This window comes from Aythya marila (assembly GCF_965140915.1).
Source record: "Aythya marila genome assembly, chromosome: 9".
NCBI classification, from domain to species: Eukaryota; Metazoa; Chordata; class Aves; order Anseriformes; family Anatidae; genus Aythya; species Aythya marila.
The window spans coordinates 17,219,460-17,234,392 of NC_139050.1; the positions used below are offsets into that span (position 1 = coordinate 17,219,460).

A 14,933-nucleotide genomic window follows, 5' to 3' on the forward strand; every position below is an offset into this window, starting at 1 on the left:
CATCCAATATTTTGCTATTTGAAGGGAAAGTAACAGTCTTTCAAGAAATGAAGAAAATAATGAAGATGGCAATATTTGTTAAAGCAAGCACAGTAGATATCCATTATCCACAGGGGCTTTTCTTTCATTGTCCCATACTTTCACAACAGGCGTGGAAAAGTTTTGACGACTTAAAATGCAGCCGCAAGCATCCTAGGTACTATCAGTTTTCAAGGTTCAGTAGGGATGAGTATAAATTATGCTAGAACGTAGTTAAAAGCACAAGCAGAAAGTTACTTATTTCTCAGCCATAAAACTAAAGGAAAGCCTTATTCTCCTAGTATTTCCAATTATCACCTTCCATTTAGTGAAAATTGTAGAACAAAAAGACATGGCATCGACAGTTTTCACCTTTTTAATAAAAGACATTTTAAAACTTTTTAACATTACTCCATTTTTATTGAGGAAAATATAACATCTAAAAAATCTTTCTTGAATAAGAAATACTTTCTAACAGAAATTAAGAAAAGTCTCTTAAACTTCGTATTTCTTACAGTGAGGGCAGATCTTGCGTAAAATACATTCTGACAGATTTACAAAAACAGTCTGACACGGTAGTCCATAAACAAAAGTTTTCAAGTCTTATCTCTTTTGTTCGTGGTGTTCATTAAAGAAAAACTCACACAAAAAATTCTTTTCACCCTATGACTTGCACGGTGCAGCAAAGGGCCCGCAATAAAGTGCTCGGCAGCATGACTGGCAGTGTAGGAACTTTCTCTACTCCAGTGTATTCTGATGGTTCTTGAGGTATGTCCTACCTGAATAAAGACTCCAGTTTCTTTCCTTCATGTTTACCCTTTGGTCTCCTTAAGTTTGGTCTCCTTCTGTAAGCTTGATTTTTTTTCCCACCAAATATTATTCCATTATGCACCTACAATTCCTGGTTTTCTTCTAAAACTGCAGCTTGGGTTAAAACATGCACATATTCTCCACCTGTATCTGTGAAGAACTGAGGTACATTATGAAGATTCACTGTACAATGCTGGTTCTAAAACACATGGGAAGAACATGTTTAGAGTGTACATGATTAAGGAGGTATTTTCACAAGGACATCGTTGTTGGCCTGACGGTACCATTGGAAAAAACAGTGGGGCAACGAGTATCTTCTTTTTATCCCATTCAAATCCAAAACCAGCAATAAGTGAAGCATTCCTCAGCTTTTCAAGGTTTCTCAAAACGACAGCATGAGAATTCCAGATTACTTTTTCATCACCGTTGTAAATGAAACCTGTAAGAAAGTGAACAAGGCAAAAAATAGCTACTTTATCAGTTAATTTTGTCAAGAAAAAGAAGAAATTTGTAAGGAATTTAAGTAAAATAGATAAAAGAAAGATTTAGAAACCAAGAGTAAAAGCTAGTTTAGCCTGTGAAATGTCTTAAAGAAACTAAAAAGCTTGTTAATTCCTTAACTTCAGTAATCACAAATTGCAAACTTCTAGACAAATACACTGACATCCAGCTCTACTCTGATGCACCTTAGAAATCGACAGCCCAACTTCTTGGTAAGGCAGACTGCCTAGATCCTTCAGAGGTTAAAACTCTGAAAGCACTGAGCACTATGCCCTTGAACATTAGATTCAGACATTAATTTCTGTCACTGATATGCAAACTACAACTACCATTTCCAAATTCACCAAATTTTGAAGTCCTGAAGAATCTGACCTGTTTGTTCCCTTGATGTCACACAGTACCCTTTGCTCAAGTCCAAACAGTTTCACAGAATATATAAGAAATGCATTTTTAAATATATCCCTTCAGTCTTACAACGTTGTTTTTCCAAAAAAACAGTAATAAAGAGCTTCACTACATACTTCATTTCCTAGATATTAAAATAACAAGCACCATGAGGAAGGTACATACAGCGCTTCGGCAGATGAACAAGAAAAAGATTAACTGCTTCACTGATCATCAATTTGCATTGAGTAAATAAGAGCATTCAAAGTCCAGTCCACTAATGCATAACTCTCAAATATTAGCTAATACATAAGCATTGATGATGCCTCTGTGTCATCTTTAGGACAACTGAAATTAAGAAGTGTATCATTTACCTCTTGTAATACTTGTCCAAGTGTCTCTCGGCTGTGAATGCGTTTCCTGTTGAAAATGAAAACCACACTTACTTCTGTGCAAAGTGCTAGGGGATCTTGTAAATCACTTTATCACACTTTGAAAAGAGAAGATTGTTATGCTAGGTGTTGTTCCACATTCTCACCCGTACGGAATATTAACACAATCTTACAGAATTTATAGACTCTGATTCAGATCTGCTATTACTCACATCAGGAGCAACTACATGGAATAAGGCTTCCAACTCAATGCAGCTTGTCAAAAAACATCCCCGTTTCTTAAAAAGCTTTAAAAATTAAAATACACAAAGCAACATATTTTTACCTGTCTATTTTGGTTGCTATGACCACTGTAAAATTGCCTTCTGTATTGGGCAAGTATGTGGATGGTATAATTACATAATTTCCTGCAGGAAGCCTGCAAAGCTGGCTTACTTCCTGTGAATAGCAATGAGGTACACAGCTAACCAGTGGCTCCAAGTGTAGAAAAGAGGAAGTATTTGGTTTCCAACTGCTGTTAGGCACCTGCAAAAAGAAAGAAAACATTCTTATCTTCTCAAACATTTCAGTCTTTACAGTTGTAAATGCCAGATACAGCATAGTAAGGCATATTCTATGTATCTACTACACTTCAAATGCTCATTCTTATGTACAGAGCTGTAGAAGAGAAGGATGGGAAGGCCTTCAGAAAATCCAGATGGCAGTATTAAGTACAGATAAATCAATCCCAGGAAATTTGATCCTTTACACAGCATCAGCTTGAACTTCTCCTAAAAGTAACGTCCCTTGCCAAGGCAAGGAGCACTGAAATAACTGACAGGCTTACCTTCACACCTGGCAAATGAGCAAGCTGATCAAAAGAAGTCTTACCTGGAATATATGGAAACCTATTGGACGACACTTGCTATCTTGGCAGTGCTGACGGAGAGTAACTTTCACACTGCTTTTTCCTGGTCCTGCAGGAATGGAGAGGGGAAAGCAGGGATTGATATGGAAGGAGGGGAAGTTCCTGCTACCTCCAGCACTTTGCCCATTTTTCCAGCATCCCTGCAGCTGCACTGTTTCCCATTCACCTGCTGGGAGTTCTTCAGAGAGGGCAGCATCTGGTGGTGGTGGTTTTACCTCACTATCAAACATAAGAGAGAACAAAACTAAATGCACAAAGATCTGTATGATTTCACAGATTTAGAAAACCATCTCACAAAAACAGACTAGCATTATATAAACTTACATGAACACAGTGACATCCAGAAGAATATAGCATATACAAACTATGCATCAAAACCAGATAAATTTTTATACATTTGTGATGTATCACAGTTTACCCACTTTTATCAATGCTGTTTTGTAAGGTATAATTGAAAGCAATACAGCTGATAGTGTTGCCTTGAATACACACAAGCACCTCTCAGTACGTTCAAAACATACACTGTGGGTAGATCCTAGATCCACCATGCCTTTATTCAGAGAATTCCATTCTACCTGCTGACTTTATCGCTGTAACATTAACACATTTCAATCATAGCTCAGCACCACTTCTCACAGCCATATGAACAAACTAGTATCAACATCAGTTCCACAGCATTTGAAATCATATCACAATCTAACTTCAAACATACCATCTGTCCTCACTTCCACTTTTCCATCCACTTAATGTAACAGCTGTTCTGATATTCTATGACTGTCCATTCTAGACACGTATCCAGGATGACACCTCTGTTTCAGAGGCAGAAGTGTTATACTTAACAGCAACAGATGATGGGATAAAATATCCAGTCAAGTGTTCCACAGATGCTATGTCCAGAAACCAAATATACTTCCAATAAACATCCACATCTTGCACCCATACAGCAAAATTAGCCTCATCATTTTGCAGACCTTTATCCAGTCTAAAACTCAATGCCACCTTGCCTACAAATTCTGCAGAGTAAATGATTAATCCATGTTCTGACTTTATACTGCAATTTGCCAGCTTCTGTCCAAGGACATATGAGCTGTTAGCGTACTATCAGAATACCAAAAAATCTGAACAGCTTTTAAACACATTGCCAACAGTATAATTTGCCTCCATATACACCAGGCACAAGCTGTTAGGCAACCCCTTTTTTTTTTTCAGGTTTATTGGAAGAAGATACAACTTTGTTGACTCCACACAACTACTCATCATCATATCTTCTTTAGCATTTATTTCAGCCGTATGGTCACTAACCCAGAATTGCTCATAAATAACTGACTTAAAAGTGTTGAGATACCTCTGTAGTCTGCTATAGTTAAAATACTAAAAGTGATCAGAAGCTATTGGACTGATACTGCTGATATCCTGTGTGTGATCAGCAAGCATTGTTGTATTGGGGGAAAAAGACTGCTTCAAGTACATTATAAAAGTCTATTTTTCCATCACAAGTTATGAAGATCAAATATGACATGATACACGGTGATCCTTCGAAGCACTTGATCAAAACGGTAATGTTTTAAGGCTTTCACCATTAAAATACTTTGCCATATTGTCAGCAGTGAATGCTTTAATTCAAAATCCAATCCTTCATTCAACTAAAGAAGACAGCATTTATGTCAGTGCTGTTTTTCACACCTGTTCTGCAAAGATGAGCTACAGGTACTATGTCATCTGAGTCTACTGCTGACACTCTGTTTGCATTTGAAACTGTACTGCTCACAACACTGCATGTCAGGCAATCTGTTAGAACATGTGCCAACACTTTCTTCAGTATATGATAATATACGGCTCTTCCTTCCCATCACTGACTATAGTAACAGCTGCTTTTAACTTCTCTGGTACACCTTCATTTTTCCCAATGCTAAGAAATAATTTCCACATAGGAGAGATCTGTTCTGCAGAAACCTGCTCAGCTCTTTTATGAAATACGCACTCTCTCAGAACACTGGGATACAATTTAGAGTCAGGATGCTACTCAGCTGACTCTGTGATATTTTAAAGAAGAGGTAACAGCTGCTTCATCCAAAAAAACAAGGAGACAGGATACTACTTACATAAATTCAAAGAGAAAACAACACTATTATTTGATGCTCTGCAAAGCTCTTCAGAAACATTTTGAACACTGGCACATAACCCTATACTTCGTGTGTTTGTGCATGCCCACAACTTTAAGAACGTTTCTGTTTCCTTTTAAACCTACCTGAGAGAGATTCGTCCTGTTGAAAATACACGAAGCAAGAAATGCCCTACTGCATCTTTTAGAAAAGTACTGGGAACCACAAGATAATACCCAGGTGAAAGGTCACAGCATACATGCACTTCTCTATCATACGAATGGCAGATGGTACCTACAACTGGAGGAGCAGAGAGGGTCTTTGGAAGGTTAAATCGTTTCTTCTCCACCTAGAACAGATGCATAATAATGCATGGCATTTTAGGAAAATGAGCAGTTTTTAATAGAAGTGATCAAATATTCTTTAAACCATTTTTAAACATGCACACGTTTACAAAATTAAACAAGGAAGAGAATATCAGCAGACAAGCTGAACATCAAAGAGGAACAGAAAGTGTTAATATTTAGGAGGAATACATTTAGGTATTGTCATCAAATAATCAGCTTGAAATATCATGCACTAGTTTGGAATAGGCTCAAAAGTTCTGGATCTTGGCACTCAAAGATGAGAACCAAGTACTAGTCCACTCCTAGGCTGTACACAGAGCATCTGCTTTGTGACATAAATTGGGATCATTCTAACATAAATACGAGGTGTAAAATATGTGAACTGTCGAATCCTATCACTGCTGCAAAAAATGAATGGTTTTAGTCAGATGTTTCAATAATGTTTTGAAACTTTTTTGCAAAAAGAAAAACATCACTTCCAAATTACCTTCCAGACATGCAATCCCACAGCCTGGTAATTCTTCACCTGCATGCCTTCAGTCAAAGACAGATTTTTCTCTACTAAGTGAGTTAGATTTTGAATTCTTCCAGCCCAGTCAGCACTGTATTTCCTGTGTTTCTGCAGCAGAGCAATGCACACCTCACTCTTCTCACAGACTCTCAGCCAGAACTTAGGGTTGGTAGGGAAGCTGCTGTTGTTACGGCAGCCACCTGCAGACTGGCCTCTCACCCAGGATCCAAAAAGATTCTGAGAGTGATACAGCACTTTCTCTAACAAAATAAGAAAAACATGGTGCAGACACCAGAGGTTATTTAATTTTATACAACAAACACATGGCAAAGCAGAGATTCCCTAGCCCAAGAGAACATGCTGTGGTAGCCCTGATACTTCTTCCCAGTAGACATGTATGAACAAGATTTTGAGAGGCACAAAAATGTATGTCACGTCTGGTAACGGCAGACTGAGATGACATGAGCTTTAAAAGTAACAAGGAATTGGTTTTAGAAATCTGAAGTTTCTATCTCACTAAAAAATCTAAAGACTCTCCAGAATAGGAGCTGTCTAAACTTCAAACAAGAACGCTAATCTCTGAACAGGCCAGCAAGTAACTAGATTTCTGAGGAATATCAAAGACCCTTCTAAGGATCTTCAGTTTCCTTTTATCCCTCTATTTTTCCCAGCAGTAGAGACAGAAAAGGTCTACAGGTGTAGAAGTAGGAAAGACTGAGAAAAAGAAATGACGGTCTAGTTGCAGCCATTTGCAGTTCAAATGACTTTCCCATTGACATAACATTATTTGTACAAGAAAGTTGTTTTTTCATATCACACCTGTATAAAGGCTCTGAAGTTGTCCTTCCTCGTTGATTGGAAAGCCCATGGTAATCTCATCAAATTCTCTGAAAAATTCCTCTTCATCGACCCAGAATTCTCCCTCTTGGATCTGTGAGAGCAGTTCTGAGGCAACTACCGGATCTAGTTGGCTCCATCCTTGACCACTGTAAGACAAAAGCTAAGATTCAGTTCTTCACCCAACTGAGTTCCGTAACAATCTTCTGCCCCATGCAGCAAACTTGTGTAGGACAAAAAAGGTTTCATTTTGTTTTCATATTCCTGCATAGAATGTTTCCTGTGTACACTTTGCTAGGCAGTGAGATGGATAATGGAAAGTATGAATCAAAACATTCAGAGAAAACTTAGAAACAAACTAACACCAGATAAGGTACAGTAGAATACTTACAGCTGAAATAACTACTTTGCTTTCAATAGCCACAGCACAGCGTCCAAACTGCGGGAGCCAAAATAATGATTTTAATGGTTGTTAAAACCAGTGAGGAAAGTAAGCCAAGCTGCACAGTGATGGCTCTAAAAGAACTTCAGTGCTGCACAGCAAACATCAAAAACCACTGTTTGTATAAAGCACCAAGTTGTCCCTATGAGAATCTGCTGGCTAAGCCCTAAACTTTATTTAGGGCCCATTAAAAGCCAATATTTGCAACATTTCTGTTTTGTTAGAATCCATATGGATTCAGTACTTAGGAAAAAAAAAAAAAACAGGGCTCTAAGGCCATTCAAAGAAATGCTATCTTCTCAGCTGTATGGTAAGTCACTGTTTGACAAAGAAACTACTGCAAGAGACTAAGAATATATCCAAAACTCTACCCAAAGTAAAAACCGTTAAAGTATAATCACTTTAGAATCACAGAATGGTTTGTGTTGGAAGGAACCTTAAAGATCACCCAGTTCCAACCCCCTGCCATGGGCAGGGACACCTCCCACCAGCCCAGGTTGCCCAAAGCCCCTTCCAGCCTGGCCTTGAGTACTTCCAGGGATGGGGCAATAAAAACTTTTCTGAGCAGCCTGTGCCAGGACCTCACCACCCTCTGAGTAAAGAATTTTGGCCTTATAAGAGTGGCAGCAGGGATGGAGGCATCACTGAGATATCTTTTTAACTCGGGACACACACACAAACAACCTCCACTCTCTTTCTGAACTGCTTATTAGCACAATCATATTTTACTATAATTTATTGCTGAAAGCTCCTTGGGTCCAGAATTGTGTGTTCTTTTTTACAGTCTAAATATCCTAACACTTTTCAAAATAAGCTAAGAGGGTCTCTGCCCTTTCATTCTTGTTATGTGCAAGCTATCTATTTGAACTGCTAAACAAAATTCTGTATCTCCTTTAAAAATAGATCTTTTCTTTATATATAAACTCTGCATCAATTCCAGTTTCTTCTCTTCATATTAACCTGCAGAAACAGAAAGAGAGCACACAAGCAAAAAGCATACACATCCTTCTGCTGTATTGTGTTTTAAACAAAAGTTTTTTGTTTCCTGCAGCTGAGACAATACAAACAAGAACAGCTGAGTAAAGCTGAGTGACAACTTATAAAAAGCCACAAACCTCTTTTAAGCAAAGGTCCTTTGACCAACTGCCCAGAAAACAAAGGCACCACAAAAATTGGAGACAGAAGACAAACAGCTTAAGCGTATTTGTACATAAAGATATAATGCTTTGTTAAACAAAAAAATGACATTAAAACTTTAGATTACCAGAATTATTAGATCAATGTGAATAGCCTTAGAACCAGTGGACTCTCAAAACAATTGCATACCAAATAAAGCCTCTCTCCTTCACTTTAATCTATTAGCAACATTCAGCCTTGAGCTTCAGAACTTTCACAAATCATTTTCCAAATGAAAATAAACCTACTTACCCCTCACACCAGGGACCTTTCCAGCACCGCCTCCCCCAGGGATTTCGTATTCGTAGCAGGACAATTTCCTTGCCTGACACTTCAGAAAGATTCAACATGTCTATCACAATAAAGGCATGAAATTCTCCTAGTTCACTTGCACCTGAAGAGAAAAAAATATAATAATGTAGGATTAGAAAATATACAGAAGAACTCACTCCATATTTTACAAAGACAGACTTTAAACCATCCTGTGAAAGAACGCAATTTTGAGCTAAAAGGAAATTGTTTATTGGATCAGTATAAAAACAGCATTAAAAACAAGTGTTATTTGTAACCATATAGAAATAAAAAAAAATGTAAATTTTAAAGCATTTTAACTCAGTAGTTGATCTCAAACATCTACAAATTCTTGGTGCTGAAATTCATTAAGGTTTTTTGGGTTGGGATTTGGGTGATTTTGTTTGTTTGTTTTGAGAGTGAATCATAATACCTTCCCATGCACCTAATATAAAAAGCACCTCCCCAAAAACTCTCCATTCTGAACTTAACAATATCCTTAAATCTTTACTCATCCAAGGTTACATAAAATTGCACAACAGAACATGCATGGTACTAGAATCAGCAGTATGCAATTGCTGTCTGCCTTGTGCACTGAACAGTGTTAAACTGAAAAATTTCCTTTAAACATCTAGAACTTTACTGTTACCTTGTCTGGAATTGAGGACTGAGCAGCTTATTACACACTGTTCCTTTAGATTCATTAATCTCCTAAACAATTCTTTCTTCAAAACCATACCAGTCTTCTCTTTCTCTACATTTCTTCCAGGGTCTTTCAGGGTCCATCTTTCAGCAATGCCTCCAGTCAGATCAACCAAAGCATCTGCCACCTGTCCTGCCCATAACTGTTCATAAGATCCATGCACTCTACAGAAAAATAGAAGAAAACGTTTCTACAAGCACAACTAAAGAAAAAAAGGTTCTTTTGTCCTTTCAATCTTCCCCTACATCACAATCATGACTGCACCCTGCCTAATCCCCAAGTAAGCAAGAGAATGCACAAACTGCATTATTTTCAGAATACTTCACCTAAAGAATACATAAGCCATCAGATATTTCATTGTTTGACAGGAATTTTATTAACTCGTTCTTTCCTATATAGGAACTGTTCTAGCCTAATAATTTTTACCTTATTTGCACATCATCTTTCACAATGCTTTCTGCATAAGTACTCTCTTCTTCCTTCTATTACTTTTGTTCACTCTGCACAGTGTTTCCTTCAACAATTTAAATAAATCAAGAGACTACCCTACCTGATACAAAACAGCAAACCAAATTAGAAAAAAACTACCTAGACAGATCAACAAGATCCTACACAAAACAGAGCATAACCTTTCAGACCTACAGTACTGAGAAACTTTAGCATGTCCTAGCTAGTTCACACCTTCTACTTAACATATCTACAGAAGAAACTACTTTATACTTAAAGTCTTTTTCTGCCCTCTGCTGGCAGCCACACAATCTTTCTTCTAGGTAGTGCACTTTGTCTCCAAATTCTGGTTTGGATAGATTTGATATCATTTTGAAAGATGTTTTATAAACCAGCCACATTTTCAACCACATTAACAATCTTTTTTGTTTCTACTCAGTAATAAACTGTCAAATAAAGCAAAAGCAGCAGTGGAACACACAGTCATGACCTCAGCTAGCTTAAACTGATGTAATGTTGCTTTCCACGAAGATATTTACAGGCTGTCTGCTTTTCAGTGAGCCCTCAAACTGCCATACTATCAAAAGAGTTCCCTTTAATAAATTAGGTGAGCAGTGGATAGTGGCTTAACCAACATCATTTGAATCCAAAAGTTGATATTCATTTCAGCTCTTTCTTTTCACCCTAATTCTCTCCCTAAGACTATTGTATCCCACATGTAATCAAGAACACACCTTACAGGTTTAGGAAGAGACTTCTGTACAACCCAGTATGGAAAAGCTGGCTACTTTATACTGAATAATATGCAGATTTATGCCCAAAACAGTCAGATGTCTGAGTAAACAGAAGGTAAGATATACAAGTATTCTACCTTCTTTTACTTCCCTCAATAACAGTGTTCACCTACTTTGCATAAGCTTTTTCCAGCAGCGGAAGCCAAAACAAATCTTCTGTCTGACACTGGGAAAAGCAGAGTTTACCACCAAGGCAAGGCAAACGATCATCAATCGTTACTTCTACCCAGTGTCCAAATTGCCAAACTCGACAAGTGAAACAGCCTCGATATGACTCATCTGTCCAGCTGGGCTGACCTGGAGGGATTACCTAGAGGCAAAAAAGCCAAAATCGAGACAAATAATTAGTATTTTTTCAATGAAACAAATTAAATCTATGCTGAATACCAGCCATTTAATTTTTAAAAAAAAAAGTCACAACAAAAACAGTACAACTAGGCATAACAAAATAGATATTCATATGGATTGGGATTCGAAAACAATATATAAATATAAATCAGGTAAAAAAAAAATCTGAAACATAAAACAATAAACCTCTATACCTTATTCAGTAGGTATTTACTCTTCTGCAAAGCTACACAGGCACACAGGAACCAACAATCTCCCAGGATTCCTTGTTTCACTTGCACATCCTGCAGATTGTTTGAAAATAACCGAGGAGAAGAACAGATGTCCTGAAAGTAAAAGAAGGGGAGTTAAAGTTGAAGGTTGCCTAACAGTCTAAGGAAGTCTGTAATGCAGGGACCAGGAGGGCTTCAAGACATCTCACAAAATAAGGGGGCTTTTACCTCAAAACATTTTGTCTTCAGACTCAGCTAAAGCAAGCAACAACAAAATTGCTGCCTTGTGGCTTTTCACAGGAACTTCATATGAGGTAAATCTAGTTTCCGCATAGATTTTAGTGCACAAATGCCACCATCAAGTGCAGCCTCAGCAGAGAGGTCAATAAGTGAAAGACAACTTAATTCATCAGCTCCTTGCAAGATATATGATCAACTGTGATAGAAGCGATGCCATTCACATCGCAGTGGACATCCCAAATTACAAGAATCTCCAAACCCATATAAAAGAAAAAGCTTTTCTAGGGCAGATAAAAATAGATTAGTTGGTAGTGAAAGCGATTACTTCAAATGCAAGGTCTTGAACAATTTAACCTGATCTGAAAGTGAGCATCTGCAAGCGCTGCAAAAAACGGAAGTTAACTCATCAGTCCTCAGTAGCAATCAAGGCGTAAGGTACAAAATCCAGCTGCACACTGGACTCTGGCAAAGCTTTTGCGTGTGAATTCCATCTGATAACCAATAGCTCCACTACTGTTCCACAGTCACTCCCCAGATGCAGGGCAGAAAAGCAATACAACTAAAGACAACGTACTTCTTCACTCCGTCACATTTTTATAGCCTTATTCCCCCCCCCCCATATAGAAAGCAATATCATAAATATTTCACTTTCATTGAACGTACTGCAGAAACACATTCTAATTTTTTAGTTCTCATATGTCTGTCCCTAAAAGCTAGATGGAAGTTTTAAAGCAATAATACAAACTAGAGCTGCTAAAAAAGAAACTCTTGTTATCAAAGCACAATTTTTCCTCAACAATAGCAAAGGAATCAACATCATTTAGAAACACTCTAAAATTCTGTTATTTTTCAAAAATTATACAATTTATTAGAAAAAAAGGGAACGATGCAGTGTTGCTTTTAATTTGATATGCCCATTATTTGTATGATGAAACATAATTGCAATGAGATATCTGAATTTCTACGGGCATTGTGGAATTCCGAAGTTCTACACCATGATTTAAATCAAAACTACAAACATGAACCCTGACTTAAAAACAATAAGACGTGTATTGTTAATACTCACACGCTTTGTTTTTACCCATTCTATGCTTCTAATCAATAAAGACACACAGAAGCTGTTGTTCATTGCTAGCTGACATTTAGTACCTTAAAGTCCAGTTGCACAAAACTGCAGGTTTTTAAACCCTCAAACTCACCTGAGGTCTCAACCAAGATATCTCGCCTCTGAACTGGGCAAGCGGGGTGCAATAATTAAAAAATATAGAGGCGTCGCTGGCTGGAAACGTGGGGTCTGCGTACAGATCTCTTTTCACCGTTAACTGCTTTTTCTCTCCCAGCATTTTCAACACGATCCAAAGCAGCTGGGCCGGCTATTTCCAACACTTTATATCCCCAAACGCCCTGAAAAGCAAAGGAACGTTGCTTAGATTTAACGGAGAAAGGAGGAGGAAAGCCGTGTGGCGACAGAAAGCCTCTCACAATTTCACCCCGCGCCACGCCATCGCCGGCTCCTGTCAGACGCCACCCTCGAAGCTCCCCGCTCTGCCGATGAAGATGAGGATGACGAGGAGGGTATCGGAAGGCGGCCTCCCCAAAAAACGGCCCCTCCGCACGCACCCCCTCAGGCTCCCCTCAGCGCGGGGCCCGCCCCGCCGCCATGGCCGCCGCGGGCCGTTCCCGGGGCAACGCCTGTCACCCTGCGCCTCGGCCGGCCCCGAGGTAACGGCTCGGGCGGGCGGCCACTGAGAGAGCGGCCGCGTGGTGCCGCCGCCGCCAATCCGCCGCCGCCTGAGGAGAGGGGAAAACTACAAGGCCCAGCGGGCCCCGGGCCCGGCGGGCGCTGAGGGGAGGCTCGGTGCCCGCAACGCCTGGCGCAAATTTGGGGGCACAGATGGGGCGGGAGGGGAGCTGAAGGATCCCTCGGGTATCTCGTAGGTGCTGAGGAGAATAAAAGGAGATGGTGCTCGCGTGAGAATGGCGGCTGGAGATGGCGTTTATCTTCAGAAAGTGGCTTCCAGATCATGTTACAGATAGTTTATCACAAAGTGATGGCCCGCAAGCCAAAGATGACAAGGAAAGACAGCAATTCTCACACTTTGATAGCGTGAAAATCACTCACTACTGCCTAATAAAAGAGAGTTGGGAAAAATACATTAAAACAAAACAAAAAGCTATACCTTCTGTAGAAAGGATATCTCTAGTATACCTATATTTACATCTAAATATATAAATCCATATATTCTATAGAAAGTCCCATGGCAAGGAAACAGAAATAGGAGGTCCCTTACATGCCATCCATTACTAAACCACTAGTGTCACAGACATACTGAAGCAGGTCACTTGGAGACTTCACTTACAGTCTTAAACCTTTGTGTTACCCAAACAGATAAAGTGTGAAGTAAGCAGGCTGCTGAGTCAGCACGAGGACAAGATGTTTACTGAAGAAATCGTTTATCACATATACGCTGGTTTATCACATACACCCTGGTATGAGTGTCAGGCTAGTGGCTACAGCAGCTGATCCATGGGCACAAAAGTTGTTTGAGAGAGAACCACAGAGGACAGATTTGTTTCTATCCAAAATGAACACTGAAATCTTCCTCACAAACCTCAGCCTTCAGGGAACAAAAAAAGGCCCAGGGCACTATCAGATGATCCAACTGCTGTCTGGTGACTGGCTAACCCAGAAATTCTCTGCTGCTTGTGTGTACCCACTGTACAGACGCAAGGCTTCCCCACTGCAAATTTAATCAACAAGCAAGACTTTCCACATTTGAGTTTTGACCCTTGTGGGAGCAAAGGGAACGCTGTCGTCAGTAAGAATAAGGGCCCCTGTTGTCTGGCTCATGCAAGAGAGCTGCAGCTGCATGGTCTGCAACTGGGCTGACACGGGAGAGGTCTCTGCTGGTAGAAGGAAAGGGAAGAAAAGGCCTCTCTGTCTGAGAACAGTGAGGCTCTCATCTGTGTGATTTCATCCTCGCTGCTTTCTTTTTAGGCAACAGTGATCACAGATCAGAACTGCATACATGTCATTAAAGGACAGATTAGAGCTCAAAGTTCATACTGCTTCCTATAACAGTGTAAATACAGTAGGCCTTACCTGGAACAGTGAGGTAGTTAAACATGCATCTGTATATACGGTGCTATTAGAAGAAAGGAAGAGATGAAAGTTATCTCTATCTCCCTAAACACATCTGACATGCTTTCTTTGCCTTGACTGCAAAGTTGGCAACAGGCAAATTCATCCATTATGCAGCTGGCAATGTTTTCTTTTATTGACCCTAAGCCCTTTGGAAGAAAAGCAGTAATTTTCTCCGTTGCCTCTTGGCAATCCCGATGGATTATATTATTCCTTAAAACAGAAAACACGGGTCTATTTAGATAGTAAGAGCTAGAATATTTTAAGATAAAATGACACTTGCCTTTTTGTCAACCTGTTTCTCAGGGCACTTTACGCAGGTGCTTTAT

The 14,933-nt window shown here is 39.3% G+C and overlaps 1 protein-coding gene across 4 annotated transcripts; it reads right to left on the minus strand.

The window, feature by feature from the left end:
- Positions 1 to 388: 388 nt before the first annotated feature.
- On the minus strand, positions 389 to 13,123 carry CAPN10 (calpain 10). 4 transcript variants are annotated; one of them, XM_082767607.1, is made up of 14 exons: positions 12,945 to 13,123; positions 12,662 to 12,866; positions 11,205 to 11,336; positions 10,776 to 10,972; positions 9,368 to 9,585; positions 8,680 to 8,821; positions 6,792 to 6,958; positions 5,949 to 6,232; positions 5,261 to 5,463; positions 3,179 to 3,231; positions 2,976 to 3,061; positions 2,431 to 2,630; positions 2,088 to 2,133; positions 389 to 1,267 (listed from the first exon to the last, which is right to left on the minus strand). In XM_082767607.1, the coding sequence occupies exons 2-14, from the start codon at positions 12,803 to 12,805 to the stop codon at positions 1,238 to 1,240; spliced, it is 1,902 nt and encodes a 633-aa protein (XP_082623733.1). In that variant the 5' UTR covers positions 12,806 to 12,866; positions 12,945 to 13,123; the 3' UTR covers positions 389 to 1,237. The 4 variants fall into 4 exon arrangements, with proteins under 4 accessions (XP_082623733.1, XP_082623732.1, XP_082623734.1 ...); XM_082767606.1 differs by having other exon boundaries at positions 2,976 to 3,231; positions 12,662 to 12,847; XM_082767608.1 differs by lacking the exon at positions 3,179 to 3,231 and having other exon boundaries at positions 5,409 to 5,463.
- Between the last annotated feature and the right edge of the window lie 1,810 nt (positions 13,124 to 14,933).